The 18951-nt window shown below is 51.2% G+C and overlaps 1 protein-coding gene across 1 annotated transcript; it reads right to left on the reverse strand.

The window, feature by feature from the left end:
- Nucleotides 1-1154: 1154 nt before the first annotated feature.
- APEX1 (apurinic/apyrimidinic endodeoxyribonuclease 1) lies at nt 1155-18948 on the reverse strand. The gene is made up of 4 exons (XM_072029730.1): nt 18722-18948; nt 14980-15125; nt 8789-8981; nt 1155-2739 (listed from the first exon to the last, which is right to left on the reverse strand). The coding sequence occupies exons 1-4, from the start codon at nt 18762-18764 to the stop codon at nt 2225-2227; spliced, it is 897 nt and encodes a 298-aa protein (XP_071885831.1). The 5' UTR covers nt 18765-18948; the 3' UTR covers nt 1155-2224.
- Between the last annotated feature and the right edge of the window lie 3 nt (nt 18949-18951).

The following is an 18951-nucleotide window of genomic DNA, read 5'->3' on the forward strand; positions in this document are numbered from 1 at the left end:
CTTCGGTCATGGGAACATTTTAAGGACATGCTTGAGTCATGCAACATCCATTGGACATGCTTCGGTCATGGGACGTGTTAAGGACACGCTTGAGTCATGGGACATGTTAAGGACATGCTTAGGGCATGCAACATCCATTGGACATGTGTTGGGCATGGGAACATGCTTCGATCATGGGAACATGTTAAGGACATGCTTCAGTCATGGGACATCCATTGGACACGCTTAAGTCATGGGACAGCCATCAGGCATGATTGCATCATGGAACATGTTAAGGACATGCTTAGGTCATGTGACATCCATTGGACACGCTTGAGTCATGGGACATGCTTCAAACATGCTTCAGTCATGGGATGTCCATGGGACACGCCTGCATCATGCGAGAGCCATCGGACATGCTTGGGTCATGGGACATGTTAAGGACATGCTTAGGTCATGCGAGATCCATTGGACACACTTCGATCATGGGAACATGTTAAGGACATGCTTAACTCATGGGACATCCATTGGACATGCTTCAGTCATGGGACACGTGTTGGACATGCTTAAGTCATGGAACATGCTTCAAACATGCTTCAGTCATGGGATGTCCATCGCACACGCCTGCATCATGCGAGAGCCATCGGACATGCTTGAGTCATGGGAACATGCTAAGGACACGCTTAGGTCATGGGTCATCCACTGGACATGTGTCGGTCATGGGAACATGTGTCGGTCATGGGAACATGTTAAGGACATGCTTAAGTCATGGAACATGTTAAGGACATGCTTAAATCATGGGATGCCCATTGGGCACGGCTGCATCATGGGGGAGCCATCGGACACGCTTTGGTCATGGGAACATGCTAAGGACATGCTTAGGTCATGGCACAGCCATCAGACACCTTTGAGTCATGGAACATGTTAAGAACACGCTTACGTCATGGGACATCCATTGAACACGCTTCAGTCACGGGAACATGTTAAGAACACACTAAGGTCACGGGAACACCCTGCGGTCACGTGACACGCGTCGGGCACGGGAACACGCTAAGGACACGCTAAGGTCACGTGATCATGCTAAGGACACGCTAAGGTCACGTGGTCATATAACCGCCCCATAACCGCCCCGTAACCACCCCGTAACCACCCCGTAAGGACCGACCGACCCCATATAGAAAAGAATGACGTCATTTATTGCCATTTTGGGGGGGTTTTCAGACATTTTCGGGTCGGCGTTGAACCCAACTCAAGGCGCAAACCCAATGGAAGGACCTAACGGGGTCGTTATGGGGCGAGTTATGGGGGCGTTATGGGATGGCCTTATAGGGTCGTTTTGGGGTCGTTATAGGATGGTCTTATAGGGTCATAATGGGATGAACTTATGGGGTCGTTATAGGACAAACTTATAGGGTCGTTATAGGATGACCTTATAGGGTCATTAAGGGATGAACTTACAGGGTCATAATGGGATGAACTTATGGGGTCGTTATGGGATGACCTTATGGGGTCATTATGGGACGAATTTATGGGGTCGTTTTGGGGTCGTTATAGGATGGTCTTATAGGGTCATAATGGGGTGGTCTTATAGGGTCATAATGGGATGAACTTATGGGGTCGTTATGGGATGAACTTATGGGGTCACTATAGGATGACCTTATAGGGTCTTTTGGGGTCGTTATAGGATGACCTTATAGGGTCATAATGGGACAAACTTATGGGGTCGTTATGGGATGAACTTATAGGGTCAATATAGGTCCATCTTATAGGGTCATTATGGGACGAACTTATGGGGTCTTTTGGGGTCGTTATAGGATGACCTTATAGGGTCATAATGGGATGAACTTATGGGGTCATTATGGGATGATCTTCTGGGGTCGTTATAGGACAAACTTATAGGGTCGCTATAGGACAACCTTGTAGGGTCGTTTTGGGGTCGTTATAGGATGACGTTATAGGGTCATTATGGGATGAACTTATGGGGTCATTTTGGGGTCGTTATAGGATGACCTTATAGGGTCATAATGGGATGAAGTTATGGGGTCGTTATAGGGTGACTTTATGGGGTCGTTATAGGACAACCTTATAGGGTCGCTATAGGGCAACTTATGGGGTCGCTATGGGACGAACTTACAGGGCCGTTATAGGACAATGTATGGGGTCGCTATAGGACGAGCTTACGGGACCGTTATAGGACAACCCTATAGGGCCATTTTGGGGCCATTTTAGGACCATTTTGGGGCCGTTATATGGCCAGGAACATCTCGACGGGGCAGTGGTCGCTCCCCATCACCTTATTGCGGATCTTACTATCGCACAGCGCCCCCTCCAGGCGTCGCGACAGGAGGCAATAATCCAACCTCCACCCCACGTTGCGCCCCCGCGCGCCCCCCAAATAGGTCCAAAAAGTGTAGGCGTGGGGCACGGCCGGGTAAAGGTGCCGAAAAGTATCCAAAAACCCCAACCCCAAAAGCTCCCCGAAACCTTCCCGTTCCTCGTCGGTGAAGCCGGGCGATTTTCGGTTGGCCCGCGGGTGCCGCAGGTCGATTTCGGCGTGGGCCACGTTGAGGTCGCCGCAGACGGCCACCGGTTTTCGGGCGTCCAAATTGGCCAAAAAGGAGCGGAAGGCGCGGTCCCAGCGTTGCCGGTAGGGCAAGCGCACCAAGCCCCGGCCCGAATTGGGGACGTAGGCGGCCACCACGTAGAGGGCCGGGAATTCGGCCGTCACCACCCGGCCTTCCGAGTCGTGCTCGGGGTCACCTGGGGGGGAGAGAGTGGGGGGTGGCTACCGGGGGGCGACCGGTGGCTACCAAAGGGTTTGGGGTCAACTGGTAGAAACTGGAAGGTTTTGGGGTCAACTGGTGGCTACCAAATGGTTTTGGGGTCAATGGTGGCCATTGGAAAGTCTTGGGGTCAATTGGGCAACCAAGGGTCTACTGGTGGCTACCAAAGGGTTTTGGGGTAAATGGTGGCCATTGGAAGGTCTTGGGGTCAATAGTGGTGGTTTGGGGTCTACTGGTGGCTACCAAATGGTTTTGGGGTCAATGGGGCAACCAAGGGTCTACTGGTGGCCATTGAAGGGTTTTGGGGTCAACTGGTGGCTACCAAATGGTTTTGGGGTCAATAAAGGCTATTGAAGGGTTTTGGGGTCATCTGAAGGGTTTTGGGGTCAATAAAGGCTATTGAAGGGTTTTGGGGTCAACTGGTGGCCACCAAATGGTTTTAGGGTCAATGGGGCAACCAGGGGTCTACTGGTGGCTATCAAAGGGTTTTGGGGTCAATGGTGGCCATTGAAGGGTTTTAGGGTCAATGGGGCAACCAGGGCTCTACTGGTGGCTACCAAAAGTTTTTGGGGTCATCCGAAGGGTTTTAGGGTCAATGGTGGCCATCGAAGGGTTTTGGGGTCAATGGGGCAACCAAGGGTCTACTGGTGGCCATTGAAGGGTTTTGGGGTCAACTGGTGGCTACCAAATGGTTTTGGGGTCAATAAAGGCTATTGAAGGGTTTTGGGGTCATCTGAAGGGTTTTGGGGTCAATAAAGGCTATTGAAGGGTTTTGGGGTCAACTGGTGGCCACCAAATGGTTTTAGGGTCAATGGGGCAACCAGGGGTCTACTGGTGGCTATCAAAGGGTTTTGGGGTCAATGGTGGCCATTGAAGGGTTTTAGGGTCAATGGGGCAACCAGGGCTCTACTGGTGGCTACCAAAAGTTTTTGGGGTCATCCGAAGGGTTTTAGGGTCAATGGTGGCCATCGAAGGGTTTTGGGGTCAACTGGTGGCTACCAAAGGGTTTTGGGGTCAATGGTGGCCATTGAAAGGTTTTGGGGTCAATGGGGCAACCAAGGGTCTACTGGTGGCTACCAAAGGGTTTTGGGGTCAATAAAGGCTATTGAAGGGTTTTGGGGTCAATGGGGCAACCAAGGGTCTACTGGTGGCTACCAAAGGGTTTGGGGTCAATGGTGGCCATTGAAAGGTTTTGGGGTCAATGGGGCAACCAGGGGTCTACTGGTGGCCATCAAAGGGTTTTGGGGTCATCTGAAGGGTTTTGGGGTCAATAAAGGCTATTGAAGGGTTTTGGGGTCAACTGGTGGCCACCAAAGGGTTTTGGGGTCAATGGTGGCCATTGAAGGGTTTTGGGGTCAATGGGGCAACCAGGGCTCTACTGGTGGCCACCAAAGGGTCTTGGGGGCAACTGGTGGCCAGGAAGGAGCGGAAGGCGCGGTCCCAGCGTTGCCGGTAGGGCAAGCGCACCAAGCCCCGGCCCGAATTGGGGACGTAGGCGGCCACCACGTAGAGGGCCGGGAATTCGGCCGTCACCACCCGGCCTTCCGAGTCGTGCTCGGGGTCACCTGGGGGGGAGAGAGTGGGTGGTGGCTAGTGGGGGGCGACCGGTGGCTACCAAAAGGTTTGGGGTCAATTGGTAGCAACTGGAAGGTTTTAGGGTCTACTGGTGGCTACCAAATGGTTTTGGGGTCAATGGTGGCCATTGGAAGGTCTTGGGGTCAATGGGGCAACCAGGGGTCTACTGGTGGCTACCAAAAGGTTTTGGGGTCAACCGAAGTGTTTTAGGGTCAATGGTGGCCATCGAAGGGTTTTGGGGTCAACTGGTGGCCACCAAATGGTTTTAGGGTCAATGGGGCAACCAGGGGTCTACTGGTGGCTATCAAAGGGTTTTGGGGTCAATGGTGGCCATTGAAGGGTTTTGGGGTCAATGGGGCAACCAAGAGTCTACTGGTGGCCATCGAAGGGTTTTGGGGTCAACTGGTGGGTACCAAAGGGTTTTGGGGTCAATAAAGGCTATTGAAGGGTTTTGGGGGCAATGGGGCAACCAAGGGTCTACTGGTGGCTACCAAAGGGTTTTGGGGTCATCGGAAGGGTTTTGGGGTCAATAAAGGCTATTGAAGGGTTTTGGGGTCAATGGTGGCCACCAAAGGGTTTTGGGGTCAATGGGGCAACCAAGGGTCTACTGGTGGCTACCAAAGGGTTCTGGGGGCAACTGGTGGCCAGGAAGGAGCGGAAGGCGCGGTCCCAGCGTTGCCGGTAGGGCAAGCGCACCAAGCCCCGGCCCGAATTGGGGACGTAGGCGGCCACCACGTAGAGGGCCGGGAATTCGGCCGTCACCACCCGGCCTTCCGAGTCGTGCTCGGGGTCACCTGGGGGGAAAAGGGGTCAGAGGTGGCTACCAGGGGTTGATGGGTGGCTACCAGAGGGTTTGGGGTCAATGGTGGCCATTGAAGGGTTTTGGGGTCTACTGGTGGCTACCAAAGGGTTTTGGGGTCAATGGTGGCCATTGAAGGGTTTTGGGGTCATCTGAAGGGTTTTGGGGTCAATGGTGGCTACCAAAGGGTTTTGGGGTCATCCAAAGCGTTTTGGGGTCAATAAAGGCTATTGAAGGGTTTTGGGATCAATGGGGCAACCAAGGGTCTACTGGTGGCCACCAAAGGGTTTTGGGGTCAATGGTGGCCATTGAAGGGTTTTGGGGTCAATAGTGGTGGTTTGGGGTCTACTGGTGGCTACCAAATAGTTTCGGGGTCAATGGGGCAACCAAGGGTCTACTGGTGGCCATCGAAGGGTTTTGGGGTCAACTGGTGGCTACCAAAGGGTTTTGGGGTCAATGGTGGTGGTTTGGGGTCAATAAAGGCTATTGAAGGGTTTTGGGGTCAATGGTGGCTACCAAAGGGTTTTGGGGTCAATGGGGCAACCAAGAGTCTACTGGTGGCTACCAAAGGGTTTTGGGGTCAATGGTAGCCATCGAAGGGTTTTGGGGTCAACTGGTGGCTACCAAAGTGTTTTGGGGTCAATGGTGGCCATTGAAGGGTTTTGGGGTCAATGGGGCAACCAGGGGTCTACTGGTGGCCACCAAAGGGTTCTGGGGGCAACTGGTGGCCAGGAAGGAGCGGAAGGCGCGGTCCCAGCGTTGCCGGTAGGGCAAGCGCACCAAGCCCCGGCCCGAATTGGGGACGTAGGCGGCCACCACGTAGAGGGCCGGGAATTCGGCCGTCACCACCCGGCCTTCCGAGTCGTGCTCGGGGTCACCTGGGGGGGAGAGTGGGGGTGGCTACTAGGGGGCGACCGGTGGCTACCAAAAGGTTTGGGGTCAATTGGTAGCAACTGGAAGGTTTTAGGGTCTACTGGTGGCTACCAAATGGTTTTGGGGTCAATGGTGGCCATTGGAAGGTCTTGGGGTCAATGGGGCAACCAAGAGTCTACTGGTGGCTACCAAAAGGTTTTGGGGTCAACCGAAGGGTTTTAGGGTCAATGGTGGCCATTGAAGGGTTTTGGGGTCAACTGGTGGCTACCAAAGGGTTTTGGGGTCAATGGTGGTGGTTTGGGGTCAATAAAGGCTATTGAAGGGTTTTGGGGTCAATGGTGGCTACCAAATAGTTTCGGGGTCATTGGGGCAACCAAGGGTCTACTGGTGGCTACCAAAGGGTTTTGGGGTCAATGGTGGCCATTGAAGGGTTTTGGGGTCAATAGTGGTGGTTTGGGGTCTACTGGTGGCTACCAAATAGTTTCGGGGTCAATGGGGCAACCAAGGGTCTACTGGTGGCTACCAAAGGGTTTTGGGGTCAATGGTGGCTACCAAATGGTTTTGGGGTCATCTGAAGGGTTTTGGGGTCAATAAAGGCTATTGAAGGGTTTTGGGGTCAATGGTGGCCACCAAAGAGTTTTGGGGTCAATGGGGCAACCAAGGGTCTACTGGTGGCCATTGAAGGGTTTTGGGGTCAAGTGGTGGCTACCAAAGGGTTTTGGGGTCAATGGTGGTGGTTTGGGGTCAATAAAGGCTATTGAAGGGTTTTGGGGTCAATGGGGCAACCAGGGATCTAATGGTGGCTACCAAAGGGTTTTGGGGTCATCGGAAGGGTTTTGGGGTCAATGGTGGCCATTGAAGGGTTTTGGGGTCAACTGGTGGCCACCAAAGGGTTTTGGGGTCAATGGGGCAACCAAGGGTCTACTGGTGGCTACCAAAGGGTTTTGGGGTCAAGGGTGGCTACCAAATGGTTTTGGGGTCATCGGAAGGGTTTTGGGGTCAATGGTGGCAATTGAAGGGTTTTGAGGTCTACTGGTGGCTACCAAAGGGTTTTGGGGTCATCGGAAGGGTTTTGGGGTCAATGGTGGCAATTGAAGGGTTTTGAGGTCTACTGGTGGCTACCAAATGGTTTTGGGGTCATCGGAAGGGTTTTGGGGTCAATGGTGGCAATTGAAGGGTTTTGAGGTCTACTGGTGGCTACCAAAGGGTTTTGGGGTCAATAAAGGCTATTGAAGGGTTTTGGAGTCAATGGGGCAACCAAGAGTCTACTGGTGGCTACCAAAGGGTTTTGGGGTCAATTGGTGGCTACCAAAGGGTTTTGGGGTCAATAAAGGCTATTGAAGGGTTTTGGGGGCAATGGGGCAACCAGGGGTCTACTGGTGGCTACCAAAGGGTTTTGGGGTCATCCGAAGGGTTTTGGGGTCAATGATGGTAGTTTGGGGTCAACAGGTGGCCACTGAAGGGTTTTGGGGTCCCCTACAAGATATTTATGGGGTCGGGGGGTCACCTGGTGATTTTGGGGTAGATTTTGGGTCAATTTAGCTCCAATTATGAAGGTTCTAGGTCCACCAACGTACATTTTGAACCCCGGGGAGATCTTTGGGATTTTGGGGCCGTTTTTTGGGATTTTGGGGTGGGTTTTGGGATCCCCTACTAGATATTTATGGGGTTTTGGGGTCACCTGGTGGTTTTGGGGTAGATTTTGGGTCAATTTAGCTCCAATTATGAAGGTTCTAGGTCCACCAATGTACATTTTGAACCCCTGGGAGACTTTGGGATTTTGGGGTCGTTTTTTGGGGTTATGGGGTCATTTTTGGGGTCCCCTACAAGATATTTATGGGGTCGAGGGGTCACCTGGTGATTTTGGGGTGCATTTTGGGTCAATTTAGCTCCAATTATGAAGGTTCTAGGTCCACCAACGTACGTTTTGAACCCCTGGGAGACTTTGGGATTTTGGGGCCTTTTTTTGGGATTTTGGGGTGGGCTTTTCGGGTTATGGGGTCGGCTTTTGGGGTCCCCTACAAGATATTTATGGGGTCGAGATGTCCCCTGGTGGTTTGGGGTAGATTTTGGGTCAATTTAGCTCCAATTGTGAAGGTTCTAGGTCCACCAACGTCTGTTTTGAACCCCAGGGAGTTACGGGGTCGTTTTTTGGGATTTTGGGGTCATTTTTGGGGGTTATGGGGTCATTTTTGGGGTCTCCTACAAGATATTTATGGGGTTTTGGGGTCACCTGGTGATTTTGGGGTAGATTTTGGGTCAATTTAGCTCCAATTATGAAGGTTCTAGGTCCACCAACGTATGTTTTGAACCCCTGGGAGACTTTGGGATTTTGGGGCCGTTTTTTGGGATTTTGGGGTCGTTTTTTGGGATTATGGGGTCGGCTTTTGGCATCCCCTACAAGATATTTATGGGGTCGGGGGGGTCTGCTTGTAGTTTTGGGTCCATTTTGGGTCAATTTAGCTCCAATTATAAAGGTTCTAGGTCCACCAATGTACGTTTTGAACCCCGGGGAATTTTGGGGCCGTTTTTTGGGATTTTGGGGTGGGGTTTTGGGGTTATGGGGTCGGTTTTTGGGATCCCCTACAAGATACTTATGGGGTCGAGGTGTCCCCTGGTGGTTTCGGGGTAGATTTTGGGTCAATTTAGCTCCAATTATGAAGGTTCTAGGTCCACCAACGTACGTTTTGAACCCCTGGGAGACTTTGGGATTTTGGGGCCGTTTTTGGGGATTTTGGGGTCGTTTTGGGGGATTTTGGGGTCATTTTTGGGGTCTCACCGATGCCGTAGGTGACGCTGAGGGGCTCTTGGCGGGCCAGCAGCCCCACCCCGCTGTAGCCCGGGCGCCCCTCGGGGCTGGCCCAAAATTGGTGGGGGAGCCCCGAAAGCGCCCGAATTTCGGGGGGCACCGCGGGGGCCGCGCATTTGGTCTCCTGCAGGCACAGCACGTCCGGGGCCTCCTCCTGCACCCACTGGCCCCAAAAAAGCCCGAATTTAACCCAAAATGGTCCGGGGGGGGAACCCAAAAGAAGACAGGCAGAGACAGTCCAGACCCAACCCCAAAAATTGCCCCAAAATGTCCCAAATCCTAGAAATAACCCAAATCCTATAAAAACCCCAAATCCTGTAAATATCCCAAATCCCATAAATCCCCCAAAATCCCATAAATAAATCCCAAATCCCCCCAAATCCCATAAATCGTCCCAAATCCCATAAATCCCAATCCCATAAACCACCCAAAACCCTATAAATCACCCCAAATCCCATAAATCGCCCCAAATCCCATAAATTGCCCCAAATCCCATAAATTCCAACCCCATAAACCCCCCAAAACCCTATAAATAACCCCCAATTTCCCCAAATCCCATAAATTGCCCCAAATCCCCCAAATTCCAATCCCATAAATCCCCCAAAACCCTAAAAATCCCCCCCAATTTCCCCAAATCCCATAAATCGCCCCAAATCCCATAAATCACCCCAAATCCCATAAATTCCAATCCCATAAATCCCCCAAATCCCATAAATCACCCCCAATTCCCCAAATCCCATAAATTGCCCCAAATCCCCCAAATTCCAATCCCATAAATCCCCCAAAACCCTAAAAATCACCCCCAAGTTCCCCCAAATCCCATAAATCCCCCAAATCCCATAAATTCCAATCCCATAAATCCCCTAAAACCCCATAAATCGCCCCAAATCCCCAAAATCCCAATCCCCTAAATCCCCCAAAACCCTACAAATCCCCCCCAAATCCCACATCCAACACTTCCGGGGCCTCCTCCTGCACCCACTGGCCCCAAAAACGCCCGAAATTAACCCAAAATGGTCCGGGGGGGGAACCCGGAAAAAGACGGATAGAGGTTGTCCAGAAACAATCCCAAAAATCGCCCCAAAATGTCCCAAATCCTAGAAATGGCCCAAATCCTATAAATATCCCAAATCCTATAAAAATCCCAAATCCCATAAATATCCCAAATCCTATAAATACCCCAAAATCCCATAAATAAACCCCAAAACCCCCGAAATCCCCGAAATCCCGCAAATCCCATAAATTCCAACCCCATAAATCCCCCAAAACCCTAAAAATCCCCCCCAAATCCCATAAATCCCCCAAAATCCCATAAATTCCAATCCCATAAACCCCCCAAAACCCCATAAATAAACCCCAAATCCCCCCAAAACCCAGAAATCCCCCAAATCCCATAAATTCCAATCCCATAAATCCCCCAAAACCCTATAAATCCCCCCCAAATCCCATAAATCCCCCAAAATCCCATAAATAAACCCCAAATCCCATAAATCGCCCCAAATCCCATAAATTGCCCCAAATCCCCCAAATTCCAATCCCATAAATCCCCCAAAAAAACATAAATAAACCCCAAATCCCCCCAAAACCCATAAATCACCCCAAATCCCCAAAATCCCAATCCCATAAATCCCCCAAAACCCTATAAATCCCCCCCAAATCCCACATCCAGCACGTCCGGGGCCTCCTCCTGCACCCACTGGCCCCAAAAACGCCCGAATTTAACCCAAAATGGTCGGGGGGGAACACCCGGAAAAAGACGGATAGAGGTTGTCCAGAAACAATCCCAAAAATTGCCCCGAAATGTCCCAAATCCTAGAAATAACCCAAATCCTATAAAAACCCTAAATCCTATAAATATCCCAAATCCCATAAATACCTCAAATCCCATAAATACCCTAAAACCTCATAAATACCCCAAAATCCCATAAAGAAACCCCAAACCCCCCCAATTTCCCCAAATCCCAGAAATCCCGCAAATCCCATAAATTCCAATCCCATAAATCCCCCAAAACCCTAAAAATCCCCCCCAAATCCCATAAATCCCCCCAAATCCCATAAATTGCCCCAAATCCCCCAAATTCCAATCCCATAAATCCCCCAAAACCCTAAAAATCCCCCCCAATTTCCCCAAATCCTATAAATCACCCCAAATCCCATAAATCGCCCCAAATCCCATAAATTGCCCCAAATCCCATAAATTCCAATCCCATAAATCCCCAAAAACCCCCTAAATAAACCCCAAATCCCCCCAAAACCCATAAATCGCCCCAAATCCCATAAATCCCAATCCCATAAATTCCCCAAAACCCTATAAATCCCCCCCAAATCCCACATCCAGCACGTCCGGGGCCTCCTCCTGCACCCACTGGCCCCAAAAACGCCCGAATTTAACCCAAAATGGTCAGGGGGGAACACCCGGAAAAAGACGGACAGAGGTTGTCCAGAAACAATCCCAAAAATTGCCCCAAAATGTCCCAAATCCTAGAAATAACCCAAATCCTATAAAAACCCCAAAACCCTATAAATCCCCCAAATCCCATAAATAAACCCCAAATACCCCCAAATCCCATAAATCGCCCCAAATCCCCCAAATTCCAATCCCATAAACCCCCCAAAACCCTAAAAATCCCCCCAAATCCCATAAATACCCCAAAATCCTATAAATCACCCCCAAATCCCATAAATTCCCCCAAATCCCCCAAATTCCAATCCCATAAATCCCCCAAAAAAACATAAATAAACCCCAAATCCCCCCAAAACCCATAAATCACCCCAAATCCCCAAAATCCCAATCCCATAAACCCCCCAAAACCCTACAAATCCCCCCCAAATCCCACATCCAGCACGTCCGGGGCCTCCTCCTGCACCCACTGGCCCCAAAAACGCCCGAAATTAACCCAAAATGGTCGGGGGGGAACACCCGGAAAAAGACGGATAGAGGTTGTCCAGAAACAATCCCAAAAATTGCCCCAAAATGTCCCAAATCCTAGAAATAACCCAAATCCTATAAAAACCCCAAATCCTATAAATATCCCAAATCCCATAAATACCCCAAAATCCCATAAATAAACCCCAAATCCCATAAGTTGCCCCAAATCCCATAAATTCCAACCCCATAAACCCCCCAAAACCCTATAAATAACCCCCAATTTCCCCAAATCCCATAAATTGCCCCAAATCCCCCAAATTCCAATCCCATAAATCCCCCAAAACCCTAAAAATCCCCCCCAATTCCCCCAAATCCCATAAATCACCCCAAATCCCATAAATTCCAATCCCATAAATCCCCCAAAACCCTAAAAATCCCCCCAAATCCCATAAATCGCCCCAAATCCCATAAATTGCCCCAAATCCCCCAAATTCCAATCCCATAAATCCCCCAAAACCCTAAAAATCCCCCCCAATTTCCCCAAATCCCATAAACCCCCCCAAACCCTATAAATCCCCCCCAAATCCCACATCCAGCACGTCCGGGGCCTCCTCCTGCACCCACTGGCCCCAAAAACGCCCGAAATTAACCCAAAATGGTCCGGGGGGAACACCCGGAAAAAGACGGATAGAGGTTGTCCAGAAACAATCCCAAAAATTGCCCCGAAATGTCCCAAATCCTAGAAATGGCCCAAATCCTATAAAAACCCTAAATCCCATAAATGTCCCAAATCCCATAAATACCCCAAAATCACATAAATACCCCAAAATCCCATAAATAAACCCCAAATCCCCCCAAATCCCATAAATCCCAGAAATTCCAATCCCATAAATCCCCCAAAACCCTATAAATCCCCCACAAATCCCATAAATACCCCAAAATCCCATAAATAAACCCCAAATCCCATAAATCACCCCAAATCCCATAAATCGCCCCAAATCCCCCAAATTCCAATCCCATAAATCCCCAAAAACCCCATAAATAAACCCCAAATCCCATAAATCCCATAAATCGCCCCAAATCCCATAAATTCCAATCCCATAAATCCCCAAAAACCCTAAAAATCCCCCCCAATTTCCCCAAATCCCATAAATCACCCCAAATCCACCCCAAAATCCCATAAATAAACCCCAAATCCCATAAATAAACCCCAATTCCCCCAAATCCCATAAATCGCCCCAAATCCCCCAAATTCCAATCCCATAAACCCCCCAAAACCCTATAAATCCCCCCCAAATCCCACATCCAGCACGTCCGGGGCCTCCTCCTGCACCCACTGGCCCCAAAAACGCCCGAATTTAACCCAAAATGGTCGGGGGGGAACACCCGGAAAAAGACGGATAGAGGTTGTCCAGAAACAATCCCAAAAATTGCCCCGAAATGTCCCAAATCCTAGAAATGGCCCAAATCCTATAAAAACCCTAAATCCTATAAATATCCCAAATCCCATAAATCCCCCAAAATCCCATAAATAAACCCCAAATCCCATAAATCGCCCCAAATCCCATAAATCGCCCCAAATCCCATAAATTCCCCCAAATCCCCAAAACCCATAAACCCCCAAAGCCCCCAAATTCCCCAAATCCTCCCAAATTCCCTCAAAATCCCCCAAACCCCCAAAACCCCATAAATTCCCCAAAACCCCAAAACCCCATAAATTCCCCAAAACCCCATAAATTACCCCAAACCCACAAAACCCCCCAAAAAACATAAATTACCCCAAAATCCCCAAAACCCCATAAATAACCCTAAAATCCTCAAAACCCCATAAACCCCCAAATCCCCTAAAACCCCCAAAACCTATAAATTCCCATAAACCCCCAAAAAAACATAAATTCCCCCCAAACCCCCAAAACCCCCAAAACCCCATAAATTACCCCAAAATCCCCAAAACCCCATAAACCCCCCAAATTCCATAAACCCCCAAACCCCATAAATTCCCCCAAACCCCAAAAACCCCATAAAACCCCTAAATCCCCCAAAACCCCAAACTTCCCCCAAAATCTCCAAAACGCCCTAAATCCCCCAAAACCCCAAAAACCCCATAAATTCCCCCAAACCCCAAAAACCCCATAAACCCCCCAAATCCCCTAAACCCCCAAAACCCCCAAAACCCCATAAATTCCCTCAAACCCCAGAATCCCCATAATTGTCCCAAAACCCCCAAAACCCCCAAAACCCCCTAAATCCCCCAAAACCCCAAAATCCCCCTTTTTCACCCCAAATCCTATAAACCCCATAAATCCCCTAAATCCTTTCCCCCCCCAAACCCCCCTCAAACCCTTGAATCCCCCCCCAACCCCCACCCCCCTTAACCCCCCCTTCCCCCCCCAACCCTTCCAATTGTGAAACCGCCCGAATTTGCCCAAAATCCCCCTTTTTCACCCCAAATCCTATAAACCCCATAAATCCCCTAAATCCCCTAAATCCTTTACCCCCCCCAACCCCCCTTAAACCCCCCAAACCCCCCAGCCCCCACCCCCCTTAACCCCCAGCTCCCCCCCTTTCCCCCCCAAATCCCAAACCCCCCAAATTTGCCCAAAATCCCCCTTTTTCACCCCAAATCCTATAAACCCCAAAATCCCCTAAATCCTTTACCCCCCCCAAACCCCCTTAAACCCCCCTAAACCCCCCCAAAACCCCACCCCCCTTAACCCCCAGCTCCCCCCCAACCCCTCCAATTGTGAAACCGCCCGAATTTGCCCAAAATCCCCCTTTTTCACCCCAAATCCTATAAACCCCCAAAATCCCCTAAATCCTTTACCCCCCCCAAACCCCCCTTAAACCCCCTAAACCCCCCCAACCCCCACCCCCCTTAACCCCCAGCTCCCCCCCTTTCCCCCCTGAATCCCAAACCACCCAAATTTGCCCAAAATCCCCCTTTTTCACCCCAAATCCTATAAACCCCCCAAATCCCCTAAATCCTTTCCCCCCCCAAAAACCCCCTTAAACCCCCTAAACCCCCCCAAAACCCCACCCCCCTCACTCCTCCCTTCCCCCCCTTTCCCCCCCAGCCCCGAAACCGCCCGAATTTGCCCAAAATCCCCCTTTTTCGCCCCAAATCCTATAAACCCCAAAATCCCCTAAATCCTTTACCCCCCCCAAACCCCCTTAAACCCCCCTAAACCCCCCAACCCCCACCCCCCTTAACCCCCCCTTCCCCCCCCAACCCCTCCAATTGTGAACCCGCCCGAATTTGCCCAAAATCGCGGTTTTTCGCCCCAAAACCTACCTGCAGCCCCCCCTTTTTGATCCAGGCCCGCAGCCCCCCCACGTTCCAGGACGCCAGGCGCAGCGACGCCGCCGCCCCCCCCGGGGACAGCGCCCGCACGGGGGGGTCCTCGTAGGGACACGGCGACGGGGGGCGCTTCGGGGGCACTGGGGGGATACTGGGAGTTACTGGGAGGCACTGGGAGGGGACTGGGAGGGGACTGGGATAAACTGGGAGGGGGTTTGGGGAGATTTGGGGGGGATTTGGGGGATTTTAGGGGGATTTTAGGGGGGATTTAGGGGATTTTGGGGGGTTTTAGGGGACTGGGATGTACTGGGAGGGAACTGGGAGATACTGGGAGGGGACTGGGAGGGGACTGGGATAGACTGGGATAAACTGGGAGGGACTGGGAGAGGTTTTGGGGGCGTTTTGGGGGGGATTTGGGGGATTTTGGGGGGTTTTGGGGCACTGGGATGTACTGGGATATACTGGGAGGGGACTGGGATATACTGGGAGTGAACTGGGAGGCACTGGGATAAACTGGGAGGGGACTGGGGGGCACTGGGATAAACTGGGAGGGGTTTTGGGGGGGGTTTCAGGGGGTTTTGGGGGGGTTTAGGGGGATTTTAGGGGATTTTGGGGGGTTTTAGGGGACTGGGATGTACTGGGAGGGGACTGGGAGATACTGGGAGGGGACTGGGGTATACTGGGATATACTGGGAGGGACTGGGAGGGGGTTTGGGGGGCGTTTTGGGGGGGATTTGGGGGATTTTAGGGGGATTTTAGGGGGTTTTGGGGCACTGGGAGGGGACTGGGAGATACTGGGAGGTGACTGGGATATACTGGGAGGAGACTGGGGTATACTGGGATATACTGGGAGTGAACTGGGAGGGGACTGGGAGGGACTGGGGGGCACTGGGAGGGACTGGGAGGGGACTGGGAGGCACTGGGAGGGACTGGGAGGGGACTGGGAGGGGACTGGGAGGCACTGGGAGGGGACTGGGAGGGACTGGGAGGCACTGGGAGGGCACTGGGAGGGCACTGGGAGGGGACTGGGAGGGACTGGGAGGGGACTGGGAGGCACTGGGAGGGACTGGGAGGGACTGGGAGGGACTGGGAGGGGACTGGGAGGCACTGGGAGGGACTGGGAGGGGACTGGGAGGGACTGGGAGGGGACTGGGAGGCACTGGGAGGGACTGGGAGGAGACTGGGGGGCACTGGGAGGGGACTGGGAGGCACTGGGAGGGGACTGGGAGGGACTGGGAGGCACTGGGAGGGACTGGGAGGCACTGGGAGGGGACTGGGAGGCACTGGGAGGGACTGGGAGGCACTGGGAGGGGACTGGGAGGGGACTGGGAGGGGACTGGGAGGCACTGGGGGGGGGCAGTGGGAGGAGCCCCCTCCCAGTGCCCCGTACTGGTTCCTACTGGTCCCTGCTGGTCCCCACCAGTCCCTACTGGTTTATACTGGTCTATTTATACTGGTCTATACTGGTTTATACTGGTCTATACTGGTTTATACTGGTCTATACCAGTCCCTACCAGCCCATACTGGTCCCCACTGGTTCCTGCTGGTTTATACTGGTCTACTTATACTGCTTTACACTGGTCTATACTGGTTTATACTGGTCTGTACTGGCCCATACTGGTCCCTACTGGTCCCCACCAGTCCCTACTGGTTTATACTGGTCTATTTATACTGGTTTATATTGGTTTATACTGGTATATGCTGGTCTGTACTGGTTTATACAGATCTATACTGGCCTGTACTGGACCATACTGGCCCATACTGGTCCATAATGGTCCATACTGGTCTATTTATACTGGTCTATACTGGTCTATACTGGTTTATACTGCTCTATACTGGTTTATATTGGTCTATACCAGTCCGTACTGGTCCATACTGGTCTCCACTGGTCCCTACTGGTCCATAATGGTCTATTTAAACTGGTTTATACTGGTCTGTACTGGTTTATACTGGTCTATACCAGCCCGTACCGGCCCATACTGGTCTATACTGGTCCCCCCCACCCCATACTGGTCCCTACTGGTCTATAATGGTCTATCCTGGTCTATTTATACTGGCTTATACTGGTTTATACTGGTCCATACCTGCCTGTATCAGTCCCTACTGGTCCCTACTGGTTTATACTGGTCTATTTATACTGGGGTATACTGGTTTATACTGGCTTATACTGGTCTAAACTGGTCCATACCGGTCCCTACCGGTCCCCACTGCCCCATACTGGTCCCTACTGGTCCCTACTGGTCTATTTATACTGGTTTATACTAGTCTATACTGGTTTATACTTGTTCATACTGGTCTATACTGGTTTATAGTGGTCTATACCAGCCTGTACCGGTCCCTACTGGTCTATACTGGTCTATTTATACTGGCTTATACTGGTATATACTGGTCTGTACTGGTTTATACTGGCTCGTACTGGCCCGTACTGGTCCCCACTGGTCTATACTGGTCCCTACTGGTCAATACTGGTCCATTTATACTAGTCTATACTGGTTTATACTGGTCTGTACCGGTTTATAGTGATCTATACTGGCCCGTACTGGCCCATACTGGTCTATACTGGTCCCCCCTGCCCCATACTGGTCCCTACTGGTCCATTTATACTGGTTTATACTGGTCGATACCGGCCCATACTGGTCTATTTATACTGGTTTCTACTGGTCCATACTGCTCTATACTGGTTTATACTGGTCGATACCGGCCCGTACCAGTCCCTACTGGTCCATAATGGTCCATACTGGTCTACTTATACTGGTCTATACTGGTTTATACTGGTTTATACTGTCTTTTACTGCTCTATACTGGTTTATACCGGCCCGTACCGGTCCCTACTGGTCCCTACTGGTCTATACTGGTCTACTTATACTGGTTTATACTGGTATATACTAGTCTGTACTGGTTTATACTGGTCTAAACCGGTCCGTACTGGCCCATACTGGTCCCTACTCATCAATACTGGTTTATATTGGTCTATTTATACTGGTCTATTTATACTGGTTTATACTGGTTTGTACTGGCTTTTAGTGCTCTATACTGGTTTATACTGGTTGATACCGGCCCGTACCGGTCCCTACTGGTCCCTACTGTTCCATACTGGTCTACTTATACTGGTTTATACTGGTTTATACTGGTTTGTACTGGTTTAAAGTGATCTATACTGGCCCGTACTGGTCCATACTGGTTCCTACTGATCCATACTGGTATATACTGGTCTATTTATACTGGTCTATGCTAGTTTATACTGGTCTATACTGGTCTGTACTGGTTTATACTGGTCTAAACCGGTCTGTACTGGCCCGTACTGGTCCCTACTGGTCCATAGTGGTCCATACTGGTCTACTTATACTGGTCTATACTGGTCTATGCTGGTTTATACTGGTCTATACTGGTCTGTACTGGCTTATACTGGTCTAAACCGGTCTGTACTGGCCCATACTGGTCCCTACTGGTCTACTTATACTGGTTTATACTGGTTTATACTGGTTTATACTGGTCTGTACTGGTTTATACTGGTCTAAACCGGTCTGTACTGGCCCATACTGGTCCCTACTGATCCATACTGGTCTATAATGGTCTATTCATACTGGTTTATACTGGTCTATACTGGTTTATACTGGTCTATACTGGTTTATACTGGTTATACCGGCCCATACCGGTCCCTCCCGCTCCCCCCCGCCCCACACCGGCCCATACTGGTTTATACTGGTTTATACTGGTCCATACTGGTCGCACTCACCCTCCTTGTCCCCGCCGTTCTCCTTCCGGGCTCGCTTGGGCATGGCTCCTCGTGGCCCCGCCCCCTGCGCGCCCCGCAGCCAATCAGCGCCCGCCGCGGGGAGCCCGGAGCCAATCAGCGCCCGCCGCGGGCCGGGCCCGGAGCCAATCAGCGGCGGCCGCGCGCGGGGGGCCCGGAGCGTGGCGCGCGGCGGCGGCGGCCGGAAGCGGAAGCGAGCGAGGGCCGGAAGC

This window comes from Anas platyrhynchos, chromosome 31, assembly GCF_047663525.1.
Source record: "Anas platyrhynchos isolate ZD024472 breed Pekin duck chromosome 31, IASCAAS_PekinDuck_T2T, whole genome shotgun sequence".
NCBI lineage: Eukaryota > Metazoa > Chordata > Aves > Anseriformes > Anatidae > Anas > Anas platyrhynchos.

Excerpts from the sequence above, each read along its gene's own strand:
- APEX1 (XM_072029730.1), bottom strand. The coding sequence starts at position 18,764 with ATGCCCAAGCGAGCCCGGAAGGAGAACGGCGGGGACAAGGAGG. Across the intron at positions 15,126-18,721 it reads GAACGGCGGGGACAAGGAGG|TGCCCCCGAAGCGCCCCCCG; the intron begins GTGAGTGCGACC and ends GTATCCCCCCAG. Across the intron at positions 2,740-8,788 it reads CAGCGTCACCTACGGCATCG|GTGACCCCGAGCACGACTCG; the intron begins GTGAGACCCCAA and ends TCTCCCCCCCAG.